Source organism: Cervus canadensis, chromosome 15 (genome assembly GCF_019320065.1).
Source record: "Cervus canadensis isolate Bull #8, Minnesota chromosome 15, ASM1932006v1, whole genome shotgun sequence".
Classification (NCBI taxonomy): Eukaryota; Metazoa; Chordata; class Mammalia; order Artiodactyla; family Cervidae; genus Cervus; species Cervus canadensis.
This window is the reverse complement of record NC_057400.1, coordinates 40,592,253-40,619,610: the sequence shown is the minus strand read 5'-3', so window position 1 is coordinate 40,619,610 and position 27,358 is coordinate 40,592,253. Positions and strand designations below refer to the sequence as shown.

Sequence of the window (27,358 nt, the reverse complement as noted above, 5' to 3'; positions counted from 1 at the left end):
ATATAAGTCAGTCAAAGCTTAGGACTGGTGGCGTCTATCCTTGGCAGAACCCTCTGGGTACCAAGTTGAGAGAGAGACACTGGGAGAGATGAACTCAAATGTAGCTGGCAGTCATTAAGCGCTTCTTCCAACGCTGGCGTTTTACTGGAGGCCCAGCAGTGATTAGTGTGAGTCTTCGTAACTACTCTGTGAGCCGGAATAGACAGTATCACAGTAGCAGCATTAATTTTTTCTTGGCCGCGTGGTATGGTTTACAGGATCTTAGTTCCCCAACCAGCGATTGAACCCAGACCCTCAGCAGTGAAAGTGCCGAGTCCCAACCACTGTCAGCGAATTCCCAGTATCATCATTATTTATAGATGAAGAGATGGGATTCAGTTGCCATTTCCTTCTCCAGGGGATCTTCCCCACCCAGGGATCAAACCCATGTCTCCTACATTGACAGGCGGATTCTTTACCACTGAACCACCAAGGAGGCCTCAATATAGTGGTACCGACATAACTTTCTATACATGTTTTGATTATATAAGTAAGTTTAGGAGAAGTCTGATTAGGAGAGTCAAGATCAGCCTTTTAGAGAAAGTCACTTCAGTGGGTTGAATAGTGGCTCCCAAAATGCGTGTCTAACCAGAAATCCAAAATGTGACTTAATTTGGAAATACAGTCTTTGCAGATATAATTAGTTAAGGATCTTGAGATTAAAAAAGTATTAATAGAATTAGAGTGGGCCTGAAATCCAGTGACCAGTGTCCTTATAAGGAGAGGAGAGGACCCAGAAAGACACAGAGGGGTGGCTATGTAAAGGTGAAGTCAGATTGGAATTATGCTACCTTGAGAAAAGGAATAGCAGGAGCCTCCAAAAACTAGAAGAGACAGGGAAGGAGTCTGCCTTAGAGGCTCCAGAGGGAGCACTGCCCTGCTAACACTTGATTTCTGACTTCCAGCCTCCTGAACTGTGAGAGAATAAATATCTATTGTTATAAGCCATTTGTTGTTGTTGTTGTTGTTTAGTTGCTCAGTTGTGTCTGACTCTTTAGTGACCCCATGAACTGTAGCCCACCAGGCTCCTCTGTCCATGGAATTTTCCAGGCAAGAATACTGGAGTGGGTTGCCATTCCCTTTCTTCAAGGGCTCTTCCCTACGCAGACATCGAACCCACATCTCCTGTGTCTCCTCCTGTGTCTCCTTGGCAGACAGACTCTTTCACCACTGAGCCACCAGGGAAGCCATATAAGCTACTAGGTTTCTGCTAATTTGTTATAGAAGCCCTGGGAAACTAATACATCCATTTCCCACTTTCTCTTCACATATATTTTACCTTTAACTTTGGTATGGCTTAATGTACATATGTAATGTTTTAGTTACTATACAAATGTAAATTTTAAATTTCCTGACAGAAACTAGTGACATTTAAATTGTTTTAAGATGGTGATACTTATTATTTAATTAACTTTTTTTAAGTGTTGAGGTTATTTCAAGGAGTAGCTCTTTCTTTGTCTAATTTTTTGAAAGCCACGCTGCAGCTGAAGGGATGGCGGGCACGGTTTGGAATTCATCTGAGAGAATTTTATCAAACTACTCAGATGACTCCATTAAGAAGTTAGTCCTCTAAATAACTCTCTGCCCTACACTTCTCTGATGTTAAAAATCAATTAAAAGGATTGGAGTGAAGGTGTCATTTTTCAATTGAGAGTCTAATAAAGCAAATCCTGCCAAGAATGAGTAACAACTACCTGACCAGATGTGGCCATTACCAAAGGCAGGAGGATCCCAGAGTGATTACATCTTCTTGAAGGTTTATAGTAATTCTGATTAATCTGTTCTGAAAAGACAGATACCCACATATCTCCTGCATCCAAAGGAAATAAGATTAAGACTATTAGGACTCATCTTTTTCGCTAAATTATAATTCTTACTATCAATCATAATTTGTCTAGCGTCCCTGGTGTTTCTGAAGTTGAAACTAGGAATTTTAAAAGTCCACCTGTCAGAGTTGGGAAATTGTCCCAGAGATGCTTCAAGTCTGGATTTCAGTGAAAATAGAGATCTTGTTTCAGCTACGAAAAGGCTGTGATTGATGCATTCTGACCCAGATGTCAAACTGCTTTCTCAGACAGTTAAGCTCTACCCATCTTCCAGCCCTGGCCAGCTCCTCTCACCTCTTTACACCCCAGAGATGCTCAGCATGTCACGTTGAAAGCCCTGCTACAGTTCCGTGGTTTCTAACATGTGTCAGCCTGTGTTTCTTCCCTTCCCACCCGCAAAAAGCACTTGGTCCAGGTTCTGTGCTGTGCAGGGTGGGATAATCAGGCAGGATGTGGTTACATGTCTTCAAGGGGCTTACAGGCCAAGGGAGGAGATTTATTCTTTAATTCCAAGGTAGAAATATCTTTAAATATTTTTTAATATTTAAAAATAGAAAGTGTTAAACTTTTGTTAAAATTAAAATACTGTGTATTTAGAAGACCTAAAGGAAAGCCTGTTGCCTGAGTGTTTTGTAGTGATATTCTTTCAGAGTCATGCTGTACTGTTGGGGATTGCGGTAAGAGAGGACATATCACTAAGTTTCACCATTCTTGTAACCATTTTCTTGAGCCAGAAACCTGCAGTTTTATTGATGGGCGTTAGGAAGATTTTTAATAATCATGACATAGGCAAACTACTTCAGCAGAGGTCATTTTCTTAAGGCTCCCAACTCAGTGAAACTCAAGGATACACCCTCCCTTACCCCATTTTCTCTCTGCTTAGCTCCTAAGGAGGTTGTCAGGCAGACCGTATTTCACATCCAGACTGCCACCACCTCCATGATGCTGGGAAAAATCTCTTAACTTCTGTTTTCTCAGCTGTAACATGGTGAAAGTCATACCTCGTTAAATGTGATTTAATGAAAAAATACATACAAAGCACCTAGCTTGGTACCAAAAAGCACAATAAACGGTCAACAGTGTTAGGCATCAGTACAGTGAATATCACTCAGTTTTCTAGAAAAAAATGTTTGCAATAAGTTGTCATGGTTTAAGATGGTGTTTTCCCTTTAGTTTCTGCTTGTTTTGCTGTTTTAAAAGATTGTCTAGATAAATTTGACAGTAAAACGATAAAATATTATAGCCCAAACTAAAACAGGTAAACAAATGGCTAAGTCTCCTCCCCTCAATTAAGAGAAAAATATTGTTCTTGGCATACTGTCTTTTTGGAGAAAGATAAATGCTCACAAGCCTTTGCACATCAGCTATTATTATTGCAAGACATGCTTGAATTTTGCAATAAAAATGAAGATGAAGTTAGAGTCTCCAATGCAGGCAGAGTTTCCATGTGTATTTCTGGGGACAGCGGAGTGGGATAACCTGTCTTAAGATTTTAATGGATAAGTTCTGGTTTCAGTATTTATAATTTATATATTACCTTTTGAAAAATGGATCCAGGCAGGATTAAATGATTTTTTAGATCTGTATCTCCTCCTAATTTGCTTGGTAATGGACGTTCTCCTAAAACTAGGGTGATATTTTAACTTGAACAATTCTTACATAACTGGGAGCAGCTACTAGCTTGCAGAGATGAGCAGAGCAGCGGCTGACTGGCAGCCTCCGTGCCATGAGGTGAGGACAGCCCCCTCTGGTTTCCCTGGCTGGAGTGTAGAGAAGGCAGCTTGCCCACTCATTCCTATTCCCCCCCACCCCCCGTACTAAAAGTTATAATGCCTGGTTCTGATCTTTAAAAAAAAAAAAAATCTACCATTCTTCTTAGTTCATTCCTTTGTTTTATGCCCTGAGTTTTAAATTGGGCAGAGAGTACTGTTTGGGGGTTAAATCTAGTCCAGAATGTAAAGGAAGTATCCAAAGACTTGAATTTAAGGATTTGTGATGTTGTCTATAGGGAGAAATAGGAGTTTTAATGCTGTTGGTGTTCCCCTCTTGCATTTTTTTTTTTTTTCTGTTTCAACAAAATGATTTGGTAACGCACAGGTTCTCAGAAGTTCCTCAGCTGCTGCTTTGTGTTCACACAGTTCGGAGAGCCTAGGAGATCCTAGGTGGCTGCGGGTCACACCTGAACCTTTCCTGTCTGCTCTGTCCGGGGCAGGGGTTCACCCTCCCTTTCCTGGGCTGGCACTGCTCATTGGCTGCTATGAATTAGATGGGGTGGGTGCAGAGAGCTGCTCCCTCCTTCCTGGCCACTGAGTGTGGAGTCTCCTGAAGCCAATTTCCATTTAGGTACAATTGTCTTCATAAATGTTTTTATAATAGTACTTCCTTGTTGATGGATGGGAAGAAATGGTGTCAATTTTCTTGTGCATTTAGAAGGGCAGAGATTTACATAGCCCACTTTGGGTACTTGTCACTAATAAGTTAGATTAATCTGGGGTTATGATTGAGAATGAAAGATCGCATATTTGATTTTTATGTTGAAAAGGTAAAGGGTATATGCTCGTATAGTGAAACTAAATGAGAAGAAAGGGGGATGGGAAAACACAATGGAATAACTAAGACCTTTGCTGCTGGGGGAGATGTGACCCCCACACCCGGCCCTTCAAACTCATAGAAGTTCCAGGTCTCCTTTCTACCGAGAGTTAGAACTTGATTCCTACCGTCCAGGGTTTCTTGGAAAAGAACCTCCCTCCGAAGTTTTCAGTTTTCAATCAGTTTCAGATGAATGGATGCTTTGTGATTAACTTGAGCAACAGAAAATAAAAAGGTCTTCAGGAAGATTAATAGGTTCACTTTTTTTTTTCTTGGGCAACAACTTGGTACTTTAAACAAAGAGTATTATGAAATAATTTTTCTTTTGAGAAAGGAGTCGTGTCTGGTTTGCATAAATACTGAAACCATTTCCCACATTCCACTTACTGCAGAATTAAGATGTGGATTAGTTTATCCACTTCAGAAATGATGAAGAGAGGTGTGGACCTTGCCAGAATTTGGGTCCATTTCCTATCAAGGCCCCCAGGTACCCCAGGGCTGATACCATCAGTCCTGAAGTGATGAGACAGCAGTGGTAGGTGGGCTGGCTCCACAAGACAGAGGAGAGTCTCCAGGCTGCTGGAAGCAGTGCTGGTTTAGTGGCTAAGTCGTCCAACTCTTTGTGACCCTGTGGACTATAGCCTGCCAGGCTTCTCTGTCCATGGGTTTTTCCAGGCAAGAATATTGGAGTGGGTTGCCACTTCCTTCTCCAGGGGATCTCTTCCACCCAGGGATCAAACCTGGGTCTCCTGCATTGCAGGTGGATTCTTTACCACCTGAGCCACCAGGGAAGCCCAATAGATATTCAAATATACAAGAGAAATGCAATGTAGAAGAAAATTGTCCCTGCAAAAAAGTAGAGAAATGCCTACCAGGTCAAAAGAGATATAGTTCTTGTAAGTATACTGGTGAGCTGCTGGGAGTAGGTTTCTCCCAACTTTTAGGGCTTCTAAAGGAAAACCTACTCATCTTAGTGAATTATATGAGTATAACCATTGTGAAGCTTTGGGATAAAACCAAACACTGGAACACATGAAAGGAGAACCTCACAAATCTCTGTTTTCTTTGTAAGAAAACTGAAGGTTGAAGTTGTTTGCTTTAAGTGAGTGAATTTGTGACATACATAGAGGAACTAGACAGTGGGCAGACAATTCTAGTGATTTTTCAGAGGGTTTTAATCTAAGCTTATTCAATTGCCAGTTGACCCTGAATGTACTTCTCTGACAGCAAGGCAGCAAACTGCTCTAATTCATCTGTTTGATTTGTTTATCTCCTTGTAGATGGTCCAGATACTGATTGTGTTAGTCACAAATTTTTAATATAGACATGAAAATAAAAATGGTAGCATTCACAGAACTTTTTAGGGATTTTTGAATGATAAGTTTAATAGATAGTGTGAGATTTCTTTTTTGGGGGGGGTGGTAAGTGGGAAACTGGTTGTCTAGCATACACATGGACAGCTAGGTAAGCCATTTAAAATATGAGATGTATCAGAAGCAGTACAAAATATACCCTTTTTCTATGATGCCTTAATAGGACTAGCATATCAATTTTTCTTTACAAGACTCATTGAGAAAACTTGGCGTGTACTGTCATAATTGCTGCAGCACTTATGGCAAATAAGGCTGGTGCCTTTTGACAGCACTGACGGGAAGAGAGACTTGGTTCTGCCTTGAATTAGCTGTATGACATTGGACGTGCATATGCTTTGATATTTCTGGACCTCAGAGGGGTTTCCTGAAAAGTAACATTGAGTTAGATCCATGTTTATCAACACTTTAACAGTCAGGTCTTGGATAAAAAAAACACTGCCCCTGTCTCCACTCCTGACCCATCTTTTAAGTTTCCCTTATACTTCCGGTTGAGAATTACTGGACTGCATGATCTCTGATGCCTCTCTCAGCTCTGCAAAGCAGAAGAACAGAGGTTTTCATCTTATTTTGTGGCTAGGTAAGCCTTGCTCCTTCTTAAAGCTGGCAAGGGGCCTTTCCAAAATGCATTCTTTCTCGCCAAGAGTACACATTGCCTTGATTCCTGCCTTGTGCATGGGCAACACCCAGAAAGAAGCTTGCTAGAACTGCAGAATCTTGGCTCTACCCAAATGGCTGTGTCAAAATCTGCATTTTAACAATGCAGATGATTCCTGAGCACAACAGAGTTTGAGAAATGTTACTGTTTTGTAACCCACAAGTGGCAATGTTAGTGGGGTCTGAAATCAATTTAGTAGGTTGCTGCCAGTATTTCTTATTCAAGGAAATAGACAAGAAAATATAGTATAAGGGTACGTTGTCTGTGGTAAAAGACAGTAACTATTTCACAGCATTTTTGTTTCAGTTTTAAATGTCTGTGCCTGTATGTGTATACAGGATTTCAATCTCAGGCCAAAAGTTAATTGTTAGGTGGATCTCGGGCAAAAGGGGGGAAAAAGCCCTTGTGCTTTTCTATCTCAAGACAGTGTATCTCAGAGACAATCATCTGTATCCTCCCTCTGCTCACAGACAGGTCAGATACATACACAGAGATACATAATAAAGAGCTGTCCTTAACACTAATTATCTGTATTGCGTCAGATGTAAACTGCTGCATTGTGCCATGAAAGAGAAATAAATGTGACTGTTAATTTTTTTGAGTTGTATTAACTCAATTTTTTTTTCCTGTTGATGTTTTACTTTGACTGTATACAAATCACAACACTGTCAGATAAGATTTCTTTTCTTTTTTTAATGATTATTATGGGAAGATTTCAGATATTTGTTCAGTTTCCTGAAAGTAGAGATAATGCTTTTTTCTCCAGGGGCTAATTTGTGAAACCCATAATACTCCCAGCTTATTCACATGTCCCTTTGCATCTTGAAAAAAAAAAAAAATACCTTGAATAAATTCATTTGGGGTTTTTTTTTGGGGTAAGCTGGCTCATAATCACTTTTTTAACTTTATGTTTAGTTAATCACTTTACAGTACTTTCAGTAAGTATTGTATAGTGTGAAGAAAGTATATTTTTAAATAGGTAGTTTCCACCCTGAGGACTTTGCAATCTCAGCGATAATTCTTTACTTACAAGAAATGCTAGAAGATACAAACTGTACTGTACATAGACTTTTAAAAACAGATGGAAGGAAGTTGTCCATGATGGCATGCTCACTTCATTGGGGTGAAGCAGGAAATTCAGGCTTTGCAGAGGTGTCTGAGCTGTCATGATAAAGGTAACCCTGCACTTCCCTTAGGAGGTTTCCTTTTTTCAGTTTATTTTGTGTAAAAAGGAAGAGTCTGTTCTTGTCCCTTCACAGGGCTCTGTGTCGAGGAACATAATGGGTGTGGATTTGAAAATTCTTCATTTGAGACCCAGAATGAGAGTAAAAATACTCCATGCACCTGCTTTCAGAATCCAGAAGAGTAATCCGTTTTGTACCTGCACTTTGGCAGGATTTTTTGTTTACTGTGTGGAACATAGCTGGTTGTTAGGAACTTTCTTTTAGGGTGATTTTGGAGCTATTGCAAAATACGTGAGATTTTGCAATATTTTATACGTGAGATTAAATAGAACATGAAATGCAGCTTTTTACTGATTACCTATTGAAACAGAGATATGAGGCTATTAACCAACATAAAGTCTCAGGTCGACATTATTAAGGCAATTTCAGCTATAATATTTTTGCTGTAAGATCACCCTGGCTCTAAGAACTCTGAATATTATATTTTAAAAACTTCTAAAATTTGTTTAAACTTTAGTTTTAATCTTAGTATAGCTTCCATGTTTATAGTATTTCCTCATAAACATCTGTGACTAATAGGGACTCTGTGCTTGGCCTGAGTGATGTAGGGAGTTGGGACCACAGTGTGACTCCTGTCTGGCGTTTAGCTGCACTTGTAGCTTCTCGGGTTTGCTAATTCAACCCCTTACTCCATTTCTTAGCTAGTGGCACAGGTAAATAAGAGTACCAGGAACCTGGCTAAGTTTGGTCGTGACACACCTTAGCTGGAGACAGCAAGAAGCATTATCCAGCCTTAGAATCTGGAAGTGGAGGGAAGCTTAGAAATCAGCCAGTCCAACTTGCTCATTTCCCAGGCAAGGAACTGTGAGGTCCAGAGATGACATTCCAGTTACTGGCCAAGACAAGATTGGAATCCAGATATTTTTCCATTCAGTCATTTTTCGTGCCTGTATACCTTTTTATAGAGAGGAGGGGGAAGAATTTCCTTTGTTTTATGTTTTCCACAAGCTATGCTCTTCATTTATCATTTAAATTTTGTTTTCTCCCTGTGAGACTGAGCAGTCATGTGTGACGTTATGTCCATATTCTGTATGATTTCTAGGTAATCTTGCTGCCTTTCTAGTGTCATCCCCCTGTCCCTTCTCCTCCGCAGACATCACCCTGTTCTGGCATACCCTTGAGCCAACCAGGGTTGGTCTTTTCCCTGGCTTTCATGAAGAATGAGCCATCCTTTCTGAATCTTTGTTGGCACTTCTCTCCTGGCACACCCATCCCTTTCAGAACTGCCCTTCCTCTGTTTTTAATGACTTGCCATTAATATTCAGCTCACTTAGCCATCTACCCCCTTGGTGAAGCCTTCTTCAACCTTTCTGCCCCAGGCCCTTTCATCCCTGATCTTGCCTTGGTTGAACTGTAACTATTTTTAGAAACCATACCATGTCACACCATTAAACGTGATGCAGTTAAGGGCAGATAAGGCCAGGAGCCCACTGTTAAAAGCTTTTCCTTCCTAATGAATGTGCTTTCTGGTAAGGAAGTTTTGAGCCCATTGTCATAGGCCCCTCACAGTTTTCTGGTGAATAACATATTTAATACCTTCAGTCTGATATCTTAATGTTGATTTTTTTGCTTATTAAAGACTTTTTCTTTTTTTTAAAGCAGTTTTAGGTTTACAACAAAACTGAAAGGGAGATTCAGAGATTTCCCACCTGTCCTGGCTGCCACACATGCATTCACTTCCTCCATTGTCCATATCAATCATCAGAATGGTACATTTTAAAATTTCAGTGCACATCTTAAATTTATTTTTTTTTTATCCAAAGCTTAAGAGAACGATGCTTAGGTAAAGAGATTGAGGATTTAAGAGATTTCTAGGTAGAGATTGCAACTTTACACTTAAGGATCAGATTTGATAGGTATCTTAGAGAATATTAATTATGAAGTCTTAGAAATTTTTACTTTTAGCTCACATAATAACATGAACCTCTTTGCTTCACCAGACATAATCCAGCTGAATAACCTGGATAATACTGGAAAATACTGAATAACCTATTGCTCAGTTTCATAGTTCGAGGCTACAAAGTTTGTTTCCAAACAAGGGACAGTGACAGTGTGAGAGCCAGTTCATTAGCTAATTAGCTTTGTGATCTTAAGCTTTGATATCCTGGCATCCAGTGGGATTAACTGATATCTGCCCATTTGTCCCCCTTCCCACGTGATGGATGGTGAGTAAGACCTTGCATGTGTGAAGGGGTGCCATTGTTCTTAGTTACTGCCGGTGCCGTCCTTTCGCCTCCTGGCCCACCCGGAAGAACATCTGCTTCCTGACCAGCTTCTCATCTCTCACTAACTCACCTCCCACTTCTCAGCTGTGTACTTTCCCAGCTGCCTGTGCCAGAAACTTTCTTTCTCAGCCATTATTCCTAGCCCTTTTGGAGCCACTCAGATGTCTAAAAGGACACAAACCAACAAAGATGCCCTGACGGTGGTGAAAATTGGCCCATTCACATGCTCCCCGTGCCCCACCCCGTCCCATTGCATAATTCCCTTAAATTATTAAATTCCCTTTACATATTGAAAGTTTAGAGAGAAGAACCAGTGTATGGAGCTATTCTGGTAGACAGTGCCTTTGTATAGTGCTCTGTTCATGCCAGGCTTGATATTATACTGTTTCCTGGAGAAATGATAATGTCTGTGACTCCAGTCTGCTCTCAGGAATGACTGTGGTGATTATTGGATAAAGAAATAGTTGAAGTGGTAGACCTCCCTGCTGTTTGACAGTGGGTGTCTATCTGTCCCTGTGTGTGTGTGTGTGTGTGTGTGTGTGTGTGTGTGTAGGGGTGGCAGGGTGGAGACAAGGATTATGGACTATAATCTTCAGCTATAAGGATGACAGCCTTAAAGAAGACTTGAGGGTAATTAAAAGGGAGGTACTAGATTTCCTTTCCCTTCAAAATGTATTCTTAGGGAAGTTACTAAATGGGGAGGTGGGGGTGGGGGAAGAACCACTTCAACTGTAAAATTGGTCAGAGCACTATTCTTTAGCCTATTAGAAATAGGAAGGAAATAAGACAATAGAATTTATAGTGACCAGTCTTTTTGATTGTCTTTGCTGAATAGAAATCTGCAACAATGTACATGATTACTAACATATTTTTAGTTCACACACAGCTAATCCTTTTAAAAAAATACTTTTAGACTTGCATTTATACCGAAGAGGCTTCTTAGTGTGTGTTGGAATAGGGGTGATGTGATGGGAGTGAAATAGATTTACCGTATGTATAGTTGCTGTGTGCCAGGCGTCTTTTAGTTTAGGATGTGAGTGGGCCTTCCTGCTTTGATGGAGGCATCAGAGCTGTCCACACAGGAAGTCCTCCCTGATTGTGGTCCACACAGGAAGTCCTCCCTGAGTGCTGACAAGCACTCTTGCTGCTGATGCCACACCCACTCCTACAGGGAATGCAGAGAAGCTCTGCTAACAGCCACCCAATTATTCACCATCAACTCTGCATGAGAAGTTAGCCCAGTTATTAATAAATGTCATTGTGAAAACTGAATTAGCTTGTTTTTCCCCTTGGATGACAGTTTGCTAGGTATATTGTTTGCCTGAACTGAAGCAGTGAGATTAGGCCACAGAAGACTGGGATAGACTTCTTGGATCTTGTAGGGTGAGCCATCACTTAGTGGTGGTCATTCAGCCATCCAGTTTCTTAAATAAATAGGTTGAATTTGTGAAAATTGTCTACATGCTTCATCCAGTGGGTGAAAAGTTGGTGGTGGTGGGGGGTGTCTTTTCAAATTTGGGGACAGCTTAGGGGTCTTGAGAGGCAAAATGTAAAAGGGCAGCCAACAATGAAAAATGGAGTTTGGCAAAGTATCATCCACTTACAAGCTTTTTCTCTCCCTGAGTTTGCTGTTCATGCTGTTGAGGCATGTGACTGTAAAATGTAATTACTTTGAATTGATCGGCAGGGTCCTAAGTAAGGTAACTTGTCAGGGTTTGTATTTCAGTCTGGGAGTGAGAGTCTCATTCTTTAGTTGAGTGGAGCCTTCCTAAAATGATGACTCTGATGTTCATCTGTAACATGCTGTAATTTTCCAAAGTTGTTTGCAGAATTCTTTTAGTGAAAAGATCTATAAGGTAGAATCTTTAAAACTGACCTTTTAAAAGATTTCCTTAAAAAAAAAAAAAAAAACACAAGCTGACTTGTGTCATCATTAAATTAACTCAAAGGCACCTTTGACATTTTTTTAAAAATGCAGCCACCGATGGTATTAAGTATCGTATTTCAGAGAAACTGGAATTTAGTCATTTAGTTTGCAGGAAGGATGAGCACAGAAAAATGAAGTAATACAAATAGCACATTTAGGATATGGACAGTGTTTTGGATGCCATTTAGGGCACAGATTAAGGGCTTTGACATTTTGTCCAGCAGACCTGAGTTCAGATTCCAGTCCTGCCACCTACTAAAAGTGTGACTGTGACACATTACTTAATGTCTCCTGAGACTCAGTTTCCTGATCTTCAAAATGCAAAAACGAGAATGCATCTGTCTCATTTGGATTAAGTAAGATAATACATACACAGCACATGGCATAGAGTCTGGCACATATGAAACATGCAATATGTGATAGTAATTATTACCCTGCTCTTACAGTTATCATTAACCAATTCTGAATATTTTGGAATAAACTCCTTTATTGTGTTTGAATTTTCTTCTTTGGACATGTGTCCAGTCTTTATTAGGATTTAACTTTTTAGTTTCGACGAGTTCTAAAAACTCAGTCTTTGGTCTAAAGTTTTCTGCACCAGAGAATAGAAAATTGACAACCTGGACTAATTTAATGCTTCTTCTCTTTAGTCATCAGCCATTTGTGACAGTTGCTATTAGGATACATTTGAATTTAAACTTGGTCACCAGGATTCACCAGAGACCAGTCATCCTCCTTGAGATGCATTCAGGAACCCCCTTCTCCCACCTGGGATTGGAATACTAGGAGATTTCTTTCCCCCAGAGAGTAAGTTGAAGAGTAAGTGGGGAGGGCCAGAGGGTATTTGCTCCCCACCTACTTCCCAGAGTAGGAAAATATTACTGTCATAAATAGGGAGGCCTGTCAAAGATATATTAGATCAGCTATGTAAGTCACAGTTCTACTTCTGCCAAATACGTGAATAAAAGCCTATTCCTTCATGTCCAAAAAAATCTCCTGATAAATCATGCCCCCAGGTGTTCCTTTTAACGATAGAAAGTCCTTGCCTGGCACTCCACTTTCCACCCCCAGAGAAAAGCAGAGGTAAGAGCCAAGGCCAACTTGGAATGCAGTCTTTCAAACACCTGATGGTTCACTGGCTTTGCATGGCATCCCCCTGAGAGGTGGGCATTGACCCGAAATCCACAGCTTCTGTCAGACCCCTGCAAGGCTTACCCAGGTGAGCACATTTCCTTCCCCGACTACCACACTGAACACGCCAGGTCTTACTGGGAGAAACAGTGCGTTTGTGGCAAGGACCAGGTTCTTGGACGTTAATCAGAAGTGATTTAAGAAAAATTTCAGTCTTGGCTAAACATCTACAGCTGTCAGTTCTTTGTGTAAATCGAAAGCTAGGGACAGGGAGGCAGATGTGGGGTTACGTCCCGGCCCCTCTGCTCTTCACTGAAGAAAGAAAGAAGGAGGGGGCACCTGGCTGATTGCAGGTATCAGCCAGCAGTTTTATTGAATGACCTTGGAGAAGGAACACAGACCTCTTTGTGGCCCAGATAGGGGTGTGCAGTGCCATCCGTGCAAGAGACAAGGCTTAGTTTATACCTGGAAAGCAGTTTTTACCTCTTAGAGAAACACAAGGGATCATAGGAAAGGGTTTGAGTTCACCTGCTTATTAAGGGCATAAATCGAATAGATTTGATAGGATATGATCTCAGGCAGGTGTCACTGGGGTTAAGCATTGCTGATGTTCCTGGTTCAAGTTCAGCCTTCATTAATACATTGACTATTGTTAACCCTTCTGGCAACACTCCTTTTTGAAAAACAGTCCCTTGAGATAAAGTGGTGTTTGGGCTGTGATTTTAGCAAGGATCCTGGGGAGTGAGAAGAAACGTCTGCATAGTATATGTTTCATGTCTAGATCCACGAGGAGCCCCATGCCCCAGGATACTGTGGCGTTAGGATGGCCAAGGCAGAAACGTGGTGCAAAACTGGACAATCTATCCTGGGGCGCTGAGATGGCCAACAAGGTGAGCAGGGTTGTATGTATTGCCAGAGGTCTGCTTTTTGAACTCTATCAAGTGGAATTGAATTGTGTCTTAGATATGCCTTATTTTCTTGTTTGTGGTAGTAAAAATCCTAAGGTTTGACATTTTTGATCCATATCTAGTGACTAATTTTACATCTTCAAACTGTTGTTCAGTGTCAGTGATGTCCTTTATTAGGACCATGTTGGTTAGTCTTATTTATTATTTAGAAGATGTGAAGTAAAAAAATTCCTGTCCTGGTGTGAAATTGCAGAGCATTTGCTGGGAGAACACTTTGGGGGGTGCTCACTTGCACCTCACACTGAACCGTTTCACTTCCTCAAAGGTCAGGTGTGTGGCACAGGGACGGAGAACTGTGGTTTCTTTCAGTTGGTTAACAATTATCTGGTGTGAGTACATTTTCAGACGGTCTTCCTAGGTGGCTAAAACCACACTGAGCCCTGGCTTGCAGGCTCTACAGAAGTGAATGTTGGTTGCTGCCAGGCCTGGCAATGCTTCCAGCTTCTGCACCGTTCTCACAGGAGTTAAATTTCACAAGGTTAGCCAGAGCGAAAGGCAGCTGACCTGTGAATCTTGTCCAGATGTCTCAAAGAAGCCGTGGGTCTGTCTTAGAACGAGGTGAAGTCTTCGTTATTGGAGCATCTTGACTGAACTCTCTAACTTTCTGACACTTGAAGAGTAATCTTTTTTTTCTTTTTTTATCACTAAGAATCATCTCAATAAAATTGTCAGCAACTTTCAATGAAGTGTTTTGCAGCATTTGAAAACCTTTTCAAAAGTCCAGTGATTTCTGAATGACTGTATATTAAAATATTATTGCATAACTTTATGCAAGTTCACTTTGAGTCTTGAATGTATTCCTTAAAGTATGTAAAGAAAACCTTACCAAATGTTAGTCTTATTTCAGGGGCATGTAGAGAATAGTTTGCTGAGTTGTCCTGTTATTAATTGCATGTGGAAGGAGAGGATACTTTTGCAGATGAACAGATCTGTTTTAAGATGTAAGTTAAAATGTATGTAGTAAAGTAGCTGAAGATCATCTGTGTTTACATCTTGGTTTGGAGATCACGCAGCCTCTGGACGGTGCGGAGTACAGGTTCCGAGGCGCATTCTAACACTGTGGTCTTTGCTTTCCAGCAGTCTCTGGTCCCAGCCCACCCCATGGCCCCTCCCAGCCCCAGCACCACCAGCAGTAATAACAACAGCAGCAGCAGCAGCAACTCGGGATGGGATCAGCTGAGCAAAACGAACCTCTACATCCGGGGGCTGCCCCCCAACACCACGGACCAGGACCTGGTGAAGCTGTGCCAGCCGTAAGCAGAGCTGCTTGTTTTCAGCTCCTAAGTACCTCCTTGATCATATTACAGAGTCATGTAAATTGTGTTTTAAGAGAGGTTTAGTACAAATCTGTGAATCCTCATTACGGTCACAGCTGACAGGGTTTCTAAGTTTTGAGTCCTTGGACACTTTCTCAGTCAGCATTAACATCAACAGGGTGCCTATATAACAAGATAAATTGGAGCATTTTCTCAGTAGAATTTGCCTTTGTTGGCACATGAGAAGGAGAATATGAATTATTTGAAAACACGGCTGGTTCCTTTTGAGGAGTGCTTTTGTTTTTGTGGAGGCACGTCTGGGGGCCAATAGGTCTCATCCTTAAGAGAAACTTCAGTTGTCACTGTTTGTCAGAAAGGTAGTTACCATCTAACCTAATTCTAAATGTGTATAAACTCTTAATTCCAGTGGGGCAGCGGTGATCTGTCTTCACTCACACCTGTAGTTTTGCGTTTCGAGTTGCTCACGCTCGGCTCTGGACATTCTTATTCCTCAAGTTCCTATTCCTCTTCCTGCTGCCACCCTTGTTGTGTCCTGGGAAGAGATGGGCACATGTGTATCGCTTTGTTCCAAAGGAAATGTGCATTCTATGCTAATGTTGTCGAGGAATAGAACAGAAATATGCTGCTTGGCTGCAATTGCATTAACTCACTAAGAAAGAAAGCACTAATTTAAACCAAGGAGCCAGAAGCACTGTACATTGCAAGGATCACTGTATAAAGACTAAAAATACCTCTAATCACTTTAAGCTATAAAATCCTGCACATGCAGCAGCATCTTTTATTTACCCAGAGACAATCATGGTCCTTCACAAATGGAATTTTATGTAACTGTGGAAAAGGATGTCCACTAAAGAATGTTTCCTGTTCCCTGAAAAGTATTTCCATTTCTAAACATCTGATTAAGAGCATCTTATTTCTGTTATCCTGGTAAAATATAAATTCATTACTTCTTGCTTTAAGGAAAAAAAAAAAAAAATCTTAAAACTTACTTGGGCAGCGTTTCCAAACCGGAACTAAAAGTAACATCTGGCTTTCCATCAGGAGTGGTGGTGGTTTTGCTCTGTGGTGTTTTTAGAGAGGAGTGTGGGACGGTGAGAGATGGCTTGTCAGGATCCAGAGAGCCTTTTGAAGGACATCGCCCTCAGCCCCCTCCCTGGGCCTTTCCCATGTTACCCTTCTCATCAGCCCCTTTGGACTTGGACTGCAGCCTTTGCTTCCAGGGCAGTGAAATAATGTCCTGTGCTCAGGATGACTTTGAAAGCAAGTCCGGCTCTTGGGGTTTGTCCTGCTGACCAGAGTCAGAAGGAACTCTGCCAGGCGCGCCCTGCCCTGTTGCAGCTGTTCACGACCACAAATAGGCCTTTTGCTATCTTGTCTGCTGCTGGCCTTTACCGGCATCTTCCTAGGTTTTTGCAGCATAATTACAGGTAGATAGAGCACCCTAAAGTCTAAGGAGCTAAAAATACAACTTCGTAGGGAACAGTAGAATCAAGATAAGCCTCACATGTTTGAGGTCTAAGAGAAGGGGGCAAGATTTCAGAAGACAGATTTTTCCTTCAGCTAGTTTGGAAGCACGTAAGGTGAGTTTTAACACCAAGATAGAATTGGACAACCACAATAGAGTAATACCATGTTTTATGTACAGTAAATCTGTATTCAAAAAATTAAACCAGAAGTTTTTTTGTTTTTTTTTTTTTTCAACTGAGTTAAATTGTGTCCCAGATGCAGCAGCAGAGCATTTGATCATCTGTCCTAGATAATTCATCCTCTTTGACGAATGTGGATTTTCTCAGCATGTAGAGACATCAGTAGACATCAGTCTCTTTGCTGTTATCAATAGCAGCAATAACAGTTTGCCACTTACTTTCTCCTATCATTTGCAAAACCCCAGGTTTGATAGTTAGCTCCAGTGGTAGTTTTCTTTATGTGTTATACAGACGCACGATACACAGTAATAGAGAATTCTATGTCAATATCTGTTGAGAGCTTCATTCCATTTAACACAGAGCATCTAATAAGTACCAGATTTGTCTTGTTGACAATTTTGTGTCTCAGAATGTAGAGAGAGAGCAAAAAAGGGCATTCCTGTTCTGGACTTGATTGTTTCCAATAAAGAATAGCTAGTTGGTGACATGGAAATGACAAGAACCCTTATGGGAAAGTGACTCATCCTAGAGCTTAAAAAACCCAGTGGACGTAATTAGAGAGTTTTTAGAAAAGTTTCAGAAGCATCTCAGAAAAGATAGGTGTAAACTCATAGCTCTAAAAAAGGAAATACATATTAGAAATAAAAATTTAGGACTATAATTTACAAATTGACCTGATGAGCTGAATTGTAGGAGGGGCAACAATAGAAACAAATAATCTGAATCTCTAGAGGACTTGTATGTTTTTGAGGGTTATCTAACAGATGGAAAAAGATGCCTAAGAACATTTGTAATAGTGACTCAGTAATGCACAAACAATGCATGAAACCTAAAGGCAAGAATGACATGAGGGTTGTGAAAACTGGAGAGAGAAACCAAAAGTATTTTTAAAACGCTGTGTTTGGAGTAGAATATACAGATGTTATAATGTTAGAAAAAATGATGGTGAAAAAGCAGATGTCAACACAAAGATGACGGTGGAAAAGCAGCCTCTTTCCAAGTTACAGAGGGACTCAGGACAACGTAAAGAGAGGGTCCTCATGGCCAAGAGGAAGGGGGCTCGTGCTGGACGGCCACCAGTTTAGGTTACTTGAAGGAGACTGGCCTCGAGGACCGGGCGGGCATGTGACTCTGGTGATGGTGGTCAGGTGACACAGAGCAAGAGTAGGTCCATTTTCTAAAAGCATGTGATGAAGGCAGCTCAGCAGCCCTAGCTAACAGCAAATCATCTTCATGGCTTTCTTACCTACAGTATAAAATCATGGTAGTCAAGGTGGCAAATTTTTGGTATCCCCAAGTTACCTACCACAGTGCTAAGCAAGTACCTCATTCTGTCAGTAGCCTGTATAATGGGTCAAATGATGCTTATATCATGAGGTGGTGATTAGAACTAAATCGAGTAATATAAGCAAAGGAACTGGTCCACATTTTAGGACCATCAAAACTCATTTATAATTGAACACGTATTTGTCTCCCCATGACTGAGCCCTTGGCTCCTCAAAATCCCAACTGCTGGAATACATTTTAATTACATATAGTCCTACATCTTAAAGTAAGAAGAAAATACCAGATTCTGATCCTGAAAGCTGAGAAAGCCAGGGCATTTGACAAAATGCCCATAGGCTACCTTGACAAAAACCACCAGCCTTCTCTTGCTGGAGCTTTTTGGGGGAGCCGGGGGAGGGGGAAGGAAACACTAAATACTAGTTCCATCTCATTGCCACTCACCCGATTTACTCCTTGTCATAGTGATGTAAGTCCTTTATTGTGTCCAAACTATTTTTTCCTGAAGATTTAGAAACAATATTTGGTACAAGGTTTGGTACATAGTTCTTCCTGGTTTGCAGTGGGGGCAGATATGTGGGTCTCTGTTGGCTGAGGCTAGACATTACTGCGGTATTGACATCACATGGAAAGGTCTACATAACTCAAGTGTATCAACAGCTTCATGGTGGTCGTGGTTTAGTTGCTAAGGCGTGTCTGACTCTTGTGACCCCACGGGTTATAGCCCACCAGGCTTCTTTGTCTATGGGATTTCCCAGGCTACTGGAGCGGGTTGCCATTTCCTTCTCCAGGGAATTTTCCCAAACCAGGGATCAAACCCAGATCTCCTGTACTGCAGGCAGATTCTTTACCAACTGAGCCAAAGGAAAAACAGTGTAGTGATATTAAGGCAAAATGAGATGTTTCTACTCTTGCTACCTTCTATAACCTTTCTCTCATTCCCAAACCAGTCCTTGGTCAACCAGTTGTTTTTGTTTTCCCCCCTTTCATTCAACAGATATTGAATTCATTTCACAATGAAATAAAGCATGATTTTTATATAAATGTGAAATTAAATTTAGCTTATAACATTACTAGTACTAATTAAAAGGAAATATTTTTGAAGTATGATTCCCTGGTTGTAATACCCAGTATATTTTCATTTTCTAGCCCTTTGTTTTCTGTTCTCTGCAAGTTTTCTTTATTCTTTTGAATACAATGCAACTCTTAAAAAGGCGAAGCGGAAAAAGCAGGACAGATCAACAGAGGCAGACATAAACAGCCAGCCCTAATTTGAGACAGAATAAAGTAAATGTTATAATCAGTGCAGTGTTCTGGGAGGAGTCAGAAGACTGTTTCATTAACCCCAATGCCAGGGAATTGGGGTTGCTTCCAGGGAGGAGATGATGCTAAACCAGAAAGAAGGAAGATTTCATGCAGGATGGAAATAATAGTGTCCTCCAGGCCTCTGAGAGGACCCAGGAGATATGAGCATGCTTGGATGTTTAAAAAAGCACAAAGAGCTCTTCTTGGTGCATAACTGTCATTTAGCTGTTGTTTGTTAGCCGGGGCTTCTGGTGTCCGAAGCAGGAAGAGTGGGTGTAGAGCAAAGAGAAGCAGGTTGGTAGCATATTGTTAGCACTGAATAATAAGCTAAAACTTTTGGAGTTTATTCTTTAGTTTCAGAGGAGAAGCTAGCCCTTGGAGTGGAAGAGAAACACAGTTCTGTGTTTTCTTTTTCTCTCTTTCTCAAAAAGGTAATTATGCCACAAGTCAACAGGTTGGCTTGGAGAAGGGGGCTCTCATAAGTCAAGTTAACACGACCCTCATCTGAGGCTCTAATGAAAGATGGAGGGGAGGGGCACCCTAGAGACAGAGACCCAGGGACTGAAGCAGGATCTAAAATGACTGTAAGGTGTTAGCTCTGAATAAAATGAAAATGTGAGTCGCACTTACTGAGATAGAAGACATGAAGGGCATAGACACTCATAGATTCTCTCTCACACCCTAAACTCCAGCCTCCCCCTGTGTTCCCCAGATGTGGCCATACTTTTATTCATTCATGCAACCTACACACAGCCCCCACTGAACTAAATACTCTGCTGAAACTCTCCTAAAACTCTCTACTAGTTTTTTTTGTTGAACACTGATGTTAAAAGAATATTTTAAGTTCTGATTGAAAAAGTCAGGGTAACTATTAGGTAAATGGAGAACTTGAAATAATAAGGAATAATTCTTTATACATTTCCATCTATCTCTGTAACTAAAATTTCTTAAACAGTCTATGAGCTAAACATTCTTTTTTCTCTATCCAAGAATAAAATGATCATCCCTTTTATTTCAAAATCATTAGGCTATTTTTAGGGTAAGTTTGGAAGTGAAGGTTTTCTAGTAAGATAAATTTAGTTTTTTTATGCTTAAATGACCCACTTTTAACCCTAATATGAAGTTAAACTCTGAAAGTAACAATAGGTCTCCCAGACCCACTATGAGGAAATCCCGGGTATATATGAAGTCCTTTGGAATTTACTCTGTGAAATGGGAAGACCTTAAATTGAAACAAAACAAACATCCTCTAATGAAGTAGGAAAAATCACCCAAGTGATCTGATTCTCACTCACTTTCAAATCAATGAGAAAATTTAAAGCCAGGTGATCCAAGGCCATGCAGGCATCCCCCAAATGACTCAGTCCAAGAAGCCTGAACATACTGTAAGCTATTAGTACAGTTAACTTTAGAGAAGAAACACACACACCTCATATGGATTTATGCTGGAGTATTCAGATAACTGTACAGACAGCAAAGATATGGACCAAAAGATTGTATTGTGTACATTCAGTATCATTCTAAAGTCAGGCTTGTGAATCTTACAAACTCAGAGCTTTTGAAGCAGGGTTAAATGAGAAGCTGATCTATCTCTTTGAAGCATCATTTACCCTTCAAGTGATGTTTCTAGGCAGGTTGAAGTAGTGTCAGCTTCTTAGTGGTAGTGTTGGCAGCCTTGGTGGCAGTGATGGTGTATTTAATTCACATGCCTCAACAATAAAACACCCATAGATCATTTTTTTCTTTGGCATTGACTGCATCTCAGATACTTGAAATTTATTTCAATACTGAGTTGTATTGTATTCCAAAGCCATTTGAATTTTTAGGTTTTTTTAAAAATTGTATTTTACAAAGATACTGAAACTATGTCTAGCAATTTTTTCTTTTCCTTTGAAAGACAGCCAGAAAAAGAAAAGTTAACAGGAACATAGAGTAATTAAAAAAAAAAAAAAATAGTTCTTCTCTCATTAAATGTGTGCCTTAAAAAAAAAAAGCGTTATTGACTGGCATACTTAAAAAAAATTCTCCCCAGAAGTCAAGTTAAGATAATGTTTGCCACAGTTAATCATAGAAAATGCATGCCATTTTTCTTTCTGTTGCTATTGTGTAGCTCCTTGCCCATATACAGGTTTTATTTATATAATAAATAATAGGGTTTCTTTTAAGTTCCAATTGTTTTTGTTCTTTACGCAGGTGATTTTTATTCTCTCAATGATTCTTTCTTCATTGATCTAGAAGATTCTCAAAATAAAATACTAACAGCAATACTTTCTAGGACTTGGTTTCTTTCATTATTCCTAGCATAAGAGGATGACACATAATAACTCAGTGAGGACTTAGACCGAGAAAATTGAGCATTTTCTGAAAAATGTGATGTAAGATGTATTTTTCAGACTTTATGTCACCCTTTTAAAAAGGCATGCCAATCTGTTGCATCAAAATATTTAGTCACTAATTGTGATTTACCTCTTTCTTCTTGGACAATATTCTAGTAAGGGTATGTGTAGTCAAAGAGAAAAACACGATGCTTTAGACACTGAGCAAGATATATATCATCTTGTGATCTTTTCTTCTAAAAATGGAAGTCACAGCCGATTTCAGAGTTTAGGAGGAACAGTGTGTATTTAACTAAATCTCCTATTCATCTCTTGGATAAGCATATAGAATTTTTTTCTTGTACATGTTAATTGCTTCATTTTCCCAAAGAATTCTGGCACTTTAAGAAATACTTTATGTACAATAGATCTTTGATACGCTGAGATATAATCTGAAGACTTTTGGAAATCCCAGAATTTCACAGACATAATTTCAGCATCAAAAAAAAAAAAAAAAAATCCCCACAAATACCTGCTTTCCATTAGAGAACCATCTCTTTCCTACAGCTCTCTGCTTTTTCTTCCCTTTCATCATTAGAAATGTCAGTTGGCTTTTTTAAAGGAGTGGTCAATTTTCAAAAATGTACACAGTATTGAATCCCTTCTTGAGAATTGCTGCTCCACGATTAGAGCAAAACCCTCTTGAAATATGGACCCTAGGTCACGGGCTATGCTTCTTCACTGGCAACATGACTCACTTCCCTCTGTCTAGGAGTGCCCATGATTCAAATACATACCACAGCAAAATTAAAATTACTCCAGGTCAGTGACATTCAATGTCATCACAAGCAGTTGAAACCTCAAGCATTATGTATTGCCCCATACCTAATGTATACATGCATTTGATACTTTGGCAGAAAAATCTCAATTATGTCTGTTTTCTAATTTACCCTCTGTGTGATATCTGCTGGTTGGCATGGATATGTATAGAGATCTAGCCAACCCTCCTTATTGTCAGTTGGCCTTTTTCTTAAGGATTTCTTTTTATTGTTCCTGGGCATAATTAAGAGCCTTCTCCCCTGTATTACCCAGATACTGCACATGCTATTGGCAAATCAGTTTCAGTGTCAGCCTTAGCAGAAGTTAATTGGCAAACCAGCCCTGAAGAGAAAGGCTATGGCCACATGAATTTTTACAGGAGCGTCCTCTCCTTCTCTGTAAGAGCAGATGGAGTTTACTGTATGTTTGTCCATTCCCTGTTCCTCTGTATGAACCTTGCATTTCTGTGGCATCTTCTCTGGCAGCAGCTCGGGAGTGTTTAATTTTTTAATAAAGGTGAAGGTAGTGTCATCAAGAATAAAAGCATAAGTCTTTATTTGGCAGTTATGCTTAGTTTGACTTAGAATTTCCTTTATAGGGTTACCATGAATATAAGAAATTTACAACCTCTCCCTCATCTTTCCTCATCGGCATTTTATAATAAATACATGTGAACAATTTCTGTATAATATGTAAATACCTCAATAATGGCAGCAGCTAACCTTTTCAGATACATCCTTTGTGCCAGTAAGTACGCCAGGTGTTTTATTATTTAATCTTAAGAACAACATTATGAGTGGTACTGTTATCCCTATTTTTTCAACATTTTTAACATTAATTTTAATGAATTAAAATTAATTTTTAATTGATAAAACTTTAATATTTAAATTATTTTAAATTTAAATATGTATATTATTTTTTCAGATTCTTTTCTGTTATAGGTTATTACAAGATACTGAATATAGTTCCCTGTGCAATGCAGTAAGACCTTTCTTATCCATTTTATATATGTTAGGATGTACTTTTTAATTCTAAATTCCCAATTTATCCCTCCCCCTCACTTTCCCCTTTGGTAGCCATAAGCTTGTTTTCTATGTCTGTAAGTCTGTTTCTGTTTTCTAAATACATTCTTTTATATCATTTTTTTTTTTTAGATTCCACTTATAAGTGGTCATTTTTTTTTTTTTTTTTATAAGTGCTCATCTGATATTTGTCCTTCTCTGTCTGACTGTCATCCCTATTTTAAAGATGGAGTTGAGAGAGGTTTCCTCCTCTCACTGCTCAGGATAATTCAGCTGATGATGGTGGAGCTGGGATGTGAGCCTGGACAGTCTGACTCCAGAGTGCACACTCAGAACCACTGTGCTTTCTACTTCCCCAAATATCCTCTGAATGCCATTTCATCGTCTTCATCCTCCCCTCATCAGTGCCCACAGTCCACTGTGTACCATAAGACTATAGAAAGATTCATTTCCTGAGGATCCAGAAAGAGATAAATTCAGTCATGATAGATTTAACAAGATTTTGTTAGAAAAATCAGCTTCCTTTAAGTCCAGTTGACTGGTTAGTAGAATCAAAAGCTCAAGGCAAAGGCAAGAGGATAGAGGAGGAACTCATCTTCCCTGACATCTAACACAGTAATCCCTTTTAATGCGGCCAGTTACACAGACCTCCGCTCCCAGGTAGCTGTCTAGTGTGCGGCTGCCCCAGATCACACAGCGCAGAGGAGGTATGCAGTTTGGCATTTGCTCGATGCCTGAGGGGCATAGTGCATACGAAAAGAACGTTCTTTTAGGGATCCCCGTCTAGCAAATCTAAACAACAGTGCTTTAGAAAATGGCATAACATAGCATTATAGCTTTACTACAAGTATCAACCGGATTAAAATACAAACCAAACCTCTTCTGGGGAGAAATTAAACAAGTAGAATTGAGTGGTGAATTCCATCATTTATTAAGCATCATGCTTTTTGATTTTGCTAGATCCTGCGCTGCATAAGACACATTTCCCACCCTCAAGGAGGTTCTTGTCTTACATAGAAAATAAACATCACTCATAGACATAGACCAGAATGTGGTGTATCAGGTGAGAGATAGAAAGTACTCGGAGCTTACAAGGTAGGGAGTGACTGCATGTCCTTGGATGGTGCTAGTGGTAAAGAACCTGCCTGTCAATGCAGGAGACATAAGAGATGTGGGTTTGATACCTGGGTGGGCATGGCAGCCCACTCCAGTATCCTTGCCTGGAAAATCCCATGGACACAGGAGCCTGTCAAGCTCCATGGGGATGCAAAGAGTCAGACACGACTGAAGTGACTTAGCACGGAGGCATCAAAAAAAGCTTGGCATTTGATTAAGTTTTCAGTCTGGGTGAGCAGCTTAAGCGCAGGTTTGAAGCCTGGCTTCTGCCTTGTCTGGTCTTCATTAGGACCGTGTCATGGGGGGCTTCAATCCCAAAAGAAGGCCTGTACTTCACTGAGAAGGTAGGCGATACCTTCAGGATTGTCCCTTGACAGCATGTAAATGAGGGTGAGTCCAAGAAGGAAGATGATTCCAGATGAAGGTGAGATTTTGAGTCTAGGAAACTGGGAGTTTGGTGCCATTAACAGATACAAGAATCAAGGGGAAGAACTTTTATTCTTGCCTGCAAATTCTCATCTACGTTCAGGAAATTTCAAATTGAGTACCTGTTTGCTTTATGAGTTCGTGTGCTTTTGGTGTGGCTATTAAGTGGAAAGAAATAATACGTCAAAGCTGGAATACTGTATATTAGAAACTTTCCATCTATATAGCCACCGTTGATCTATATATTCCTCTAACATGTCATTATTTTTGTAAATTTTTATAGTTCAGTCTTAGAAACTTAATTTTTTTTTTTTTAAGTTGCTTTTTGTTTAATAACGAGCTATGCAACTCCCTTGATAGGATCATTTGGCTTCAGACTGGAGACTTTTGAGAAGAGATTTTGTAAGAGAGCCATGGGATTGAGTGGGAGGAGAGGAGGACAAGTTTCCCTAAATGGGGTATCTAGAATTAGAGAGGAAGTACATTCATAACACAAACAAACCTGACCAAGTTCAGGGCTGTGCCAGGGGACATGGCCTCTTGCTCCTCCTGGCCATCTGTACCCTCAGTGACCTGGCTTAAACTTACCTCCGAGGCTCAACCAGCTTTTTGGACCAGGATCATTTGACTTTCTCATTTTCTCTTTATGCCATACCATCTTCCTGATTCTATTACTCAGCTGTCAGTGAGGGAACCTGTATGGAAAAAACCAACATTATTTAAAGGATCGGCATTTACGTGCAGAGTTCCATTTTTTCCAAAGATGCCTCTTTTCTGGTAGCATAAGGATTGTTTATTTAAACAAAGAAGTGGTTATTTGTGATCCCAGAAACAGAGAGACCCCTGGCCCATTTGGATAGAAGCACTGATCCTTTCCAAGGGTTTTTCCAAAATGTTTCATCTTCACCCCCAAATCTAAGCCAAAAATTATGAAAATATTTTTGTTACTGCCCATGCATATAGGCTTGAGTTTTGCTCCATTACTCAATCAACTTAAGTAACCCTGTGCAATCCGTCTAGTTAACTGGCTAGATAACATTTTGTTTCCTAATTTTTCCCTACTATTTCTTTATTCATTATCTTTGTTGTTATTGTTTGATACCATACAGTGTAGCTGTTGAAAGCCAAACCCATTTGATTTTGACTGAGATTTTTGAGGCCAAAGAATTTGAGTGTTTATTTAATTAAAAAGTTTGTGTCACCTTTTTCATCTCCAAGCTGAATCACAGAACTTTACATCTCTTCTAGTTCAAGTGACTGTGGACAAGGAAACTCATCAGAATTAAAGTTTGCATGTGCAGGCCCTTCAGTAGAGTCTGAGTCAGAAGATTCAGAGATACATATGGAGAGAGGCAGTGTAACATGGAATTGTACTAAAGAGCACAGGCTTGGGGTCCTTCCACCCATCTCTGTCACTTGACTGCGCAGATTTCTCAACCTCCGTGCCACAGTTTCCTCCCCTGTAAAATCAGTGTGATAGTACCTGTAACAGTTCTTGTGGGAACTAAATGGGTTAATACACATAGAATGCTCACATTTCCTGGCACGTATGAATATCACTGCTAACATGATGTATTTTGTAAAGCTCTCAAAGGTTCTGATGTTCAGTCCCTGTTAAAAGCTACTGATTTAGTCTCTTCCTGTTACAATTGAGAATGCTGAGGTTCAGAGAAGGTTAAGTAACCTTTCTGGAATCAAAATTAGAAAGTGGCAGGTCTGGGAATACATCCCATTGTCTCCCCAGTCACCCACCTATCTTGATTTCCCTCTTTACCTTTCATGAGTGAATGAAACTCCATCCTCATCTCTGCCCTTATCATGAGTATGAAATATCTGCTCTTCAGTTTCTTTCCAAAGAACTTAACTTTGTTCTTTCCACTGCAGCTCTTGTCAAAAGCTGTTGGGAGAAATCAGATTTATGAAAAATTGCCAGCATGATTTGTAATCCCTTTGTTCTTCAGAGAGCTTCCCAACCTTCTCATGACACTCATAGAAGAGGATGGTGTTTGCGTTAGATTATATTGGTATCAGATTAGATTAGACTGGCAGGTCATCAGATTTAAAGGCTGCTCAGTGCTTAAAGTGAGGGGCCCCACCCAGTCTTGGGGTTGATGGGATTAGTATCTCCCTGTCTGTCATAGGACTACCCTAGCCAGAGGTCATTTTGAAAT

General features: G+C 40.1%; 1 protein-coding gene across 7 annotated transcripts in view; it reads left to right on the top strand.

Annotated features, from left to right (window-relative positions):
• The window catches only part of RBMS1 (RNA binding motif single stranded interacting protein 1), a 213,935-nt gene that overhangs the window by 105,211 nt on the left and 81,366 nt on the right, over positions 1-27,358 (top strand). For 5 of the 7 annotated variants that reach the window (XM_043488053.1, XM_043488056.1, XM_043488059.1 and 2 more), the window contains exon 2: positions 15,055-15,230. In XM_043488053.1, coding sequence (XP_043343988.1) covers positions 15,055-15,230 — 176 coding nt within the window. The remainder of the gene's footprint in view (positions 1-15,054; positions 15,231-27,358) is intronic. The other 2 variants (XM_043488054.1, XM_043488057.1) reach the window with 1 other exon arrangement.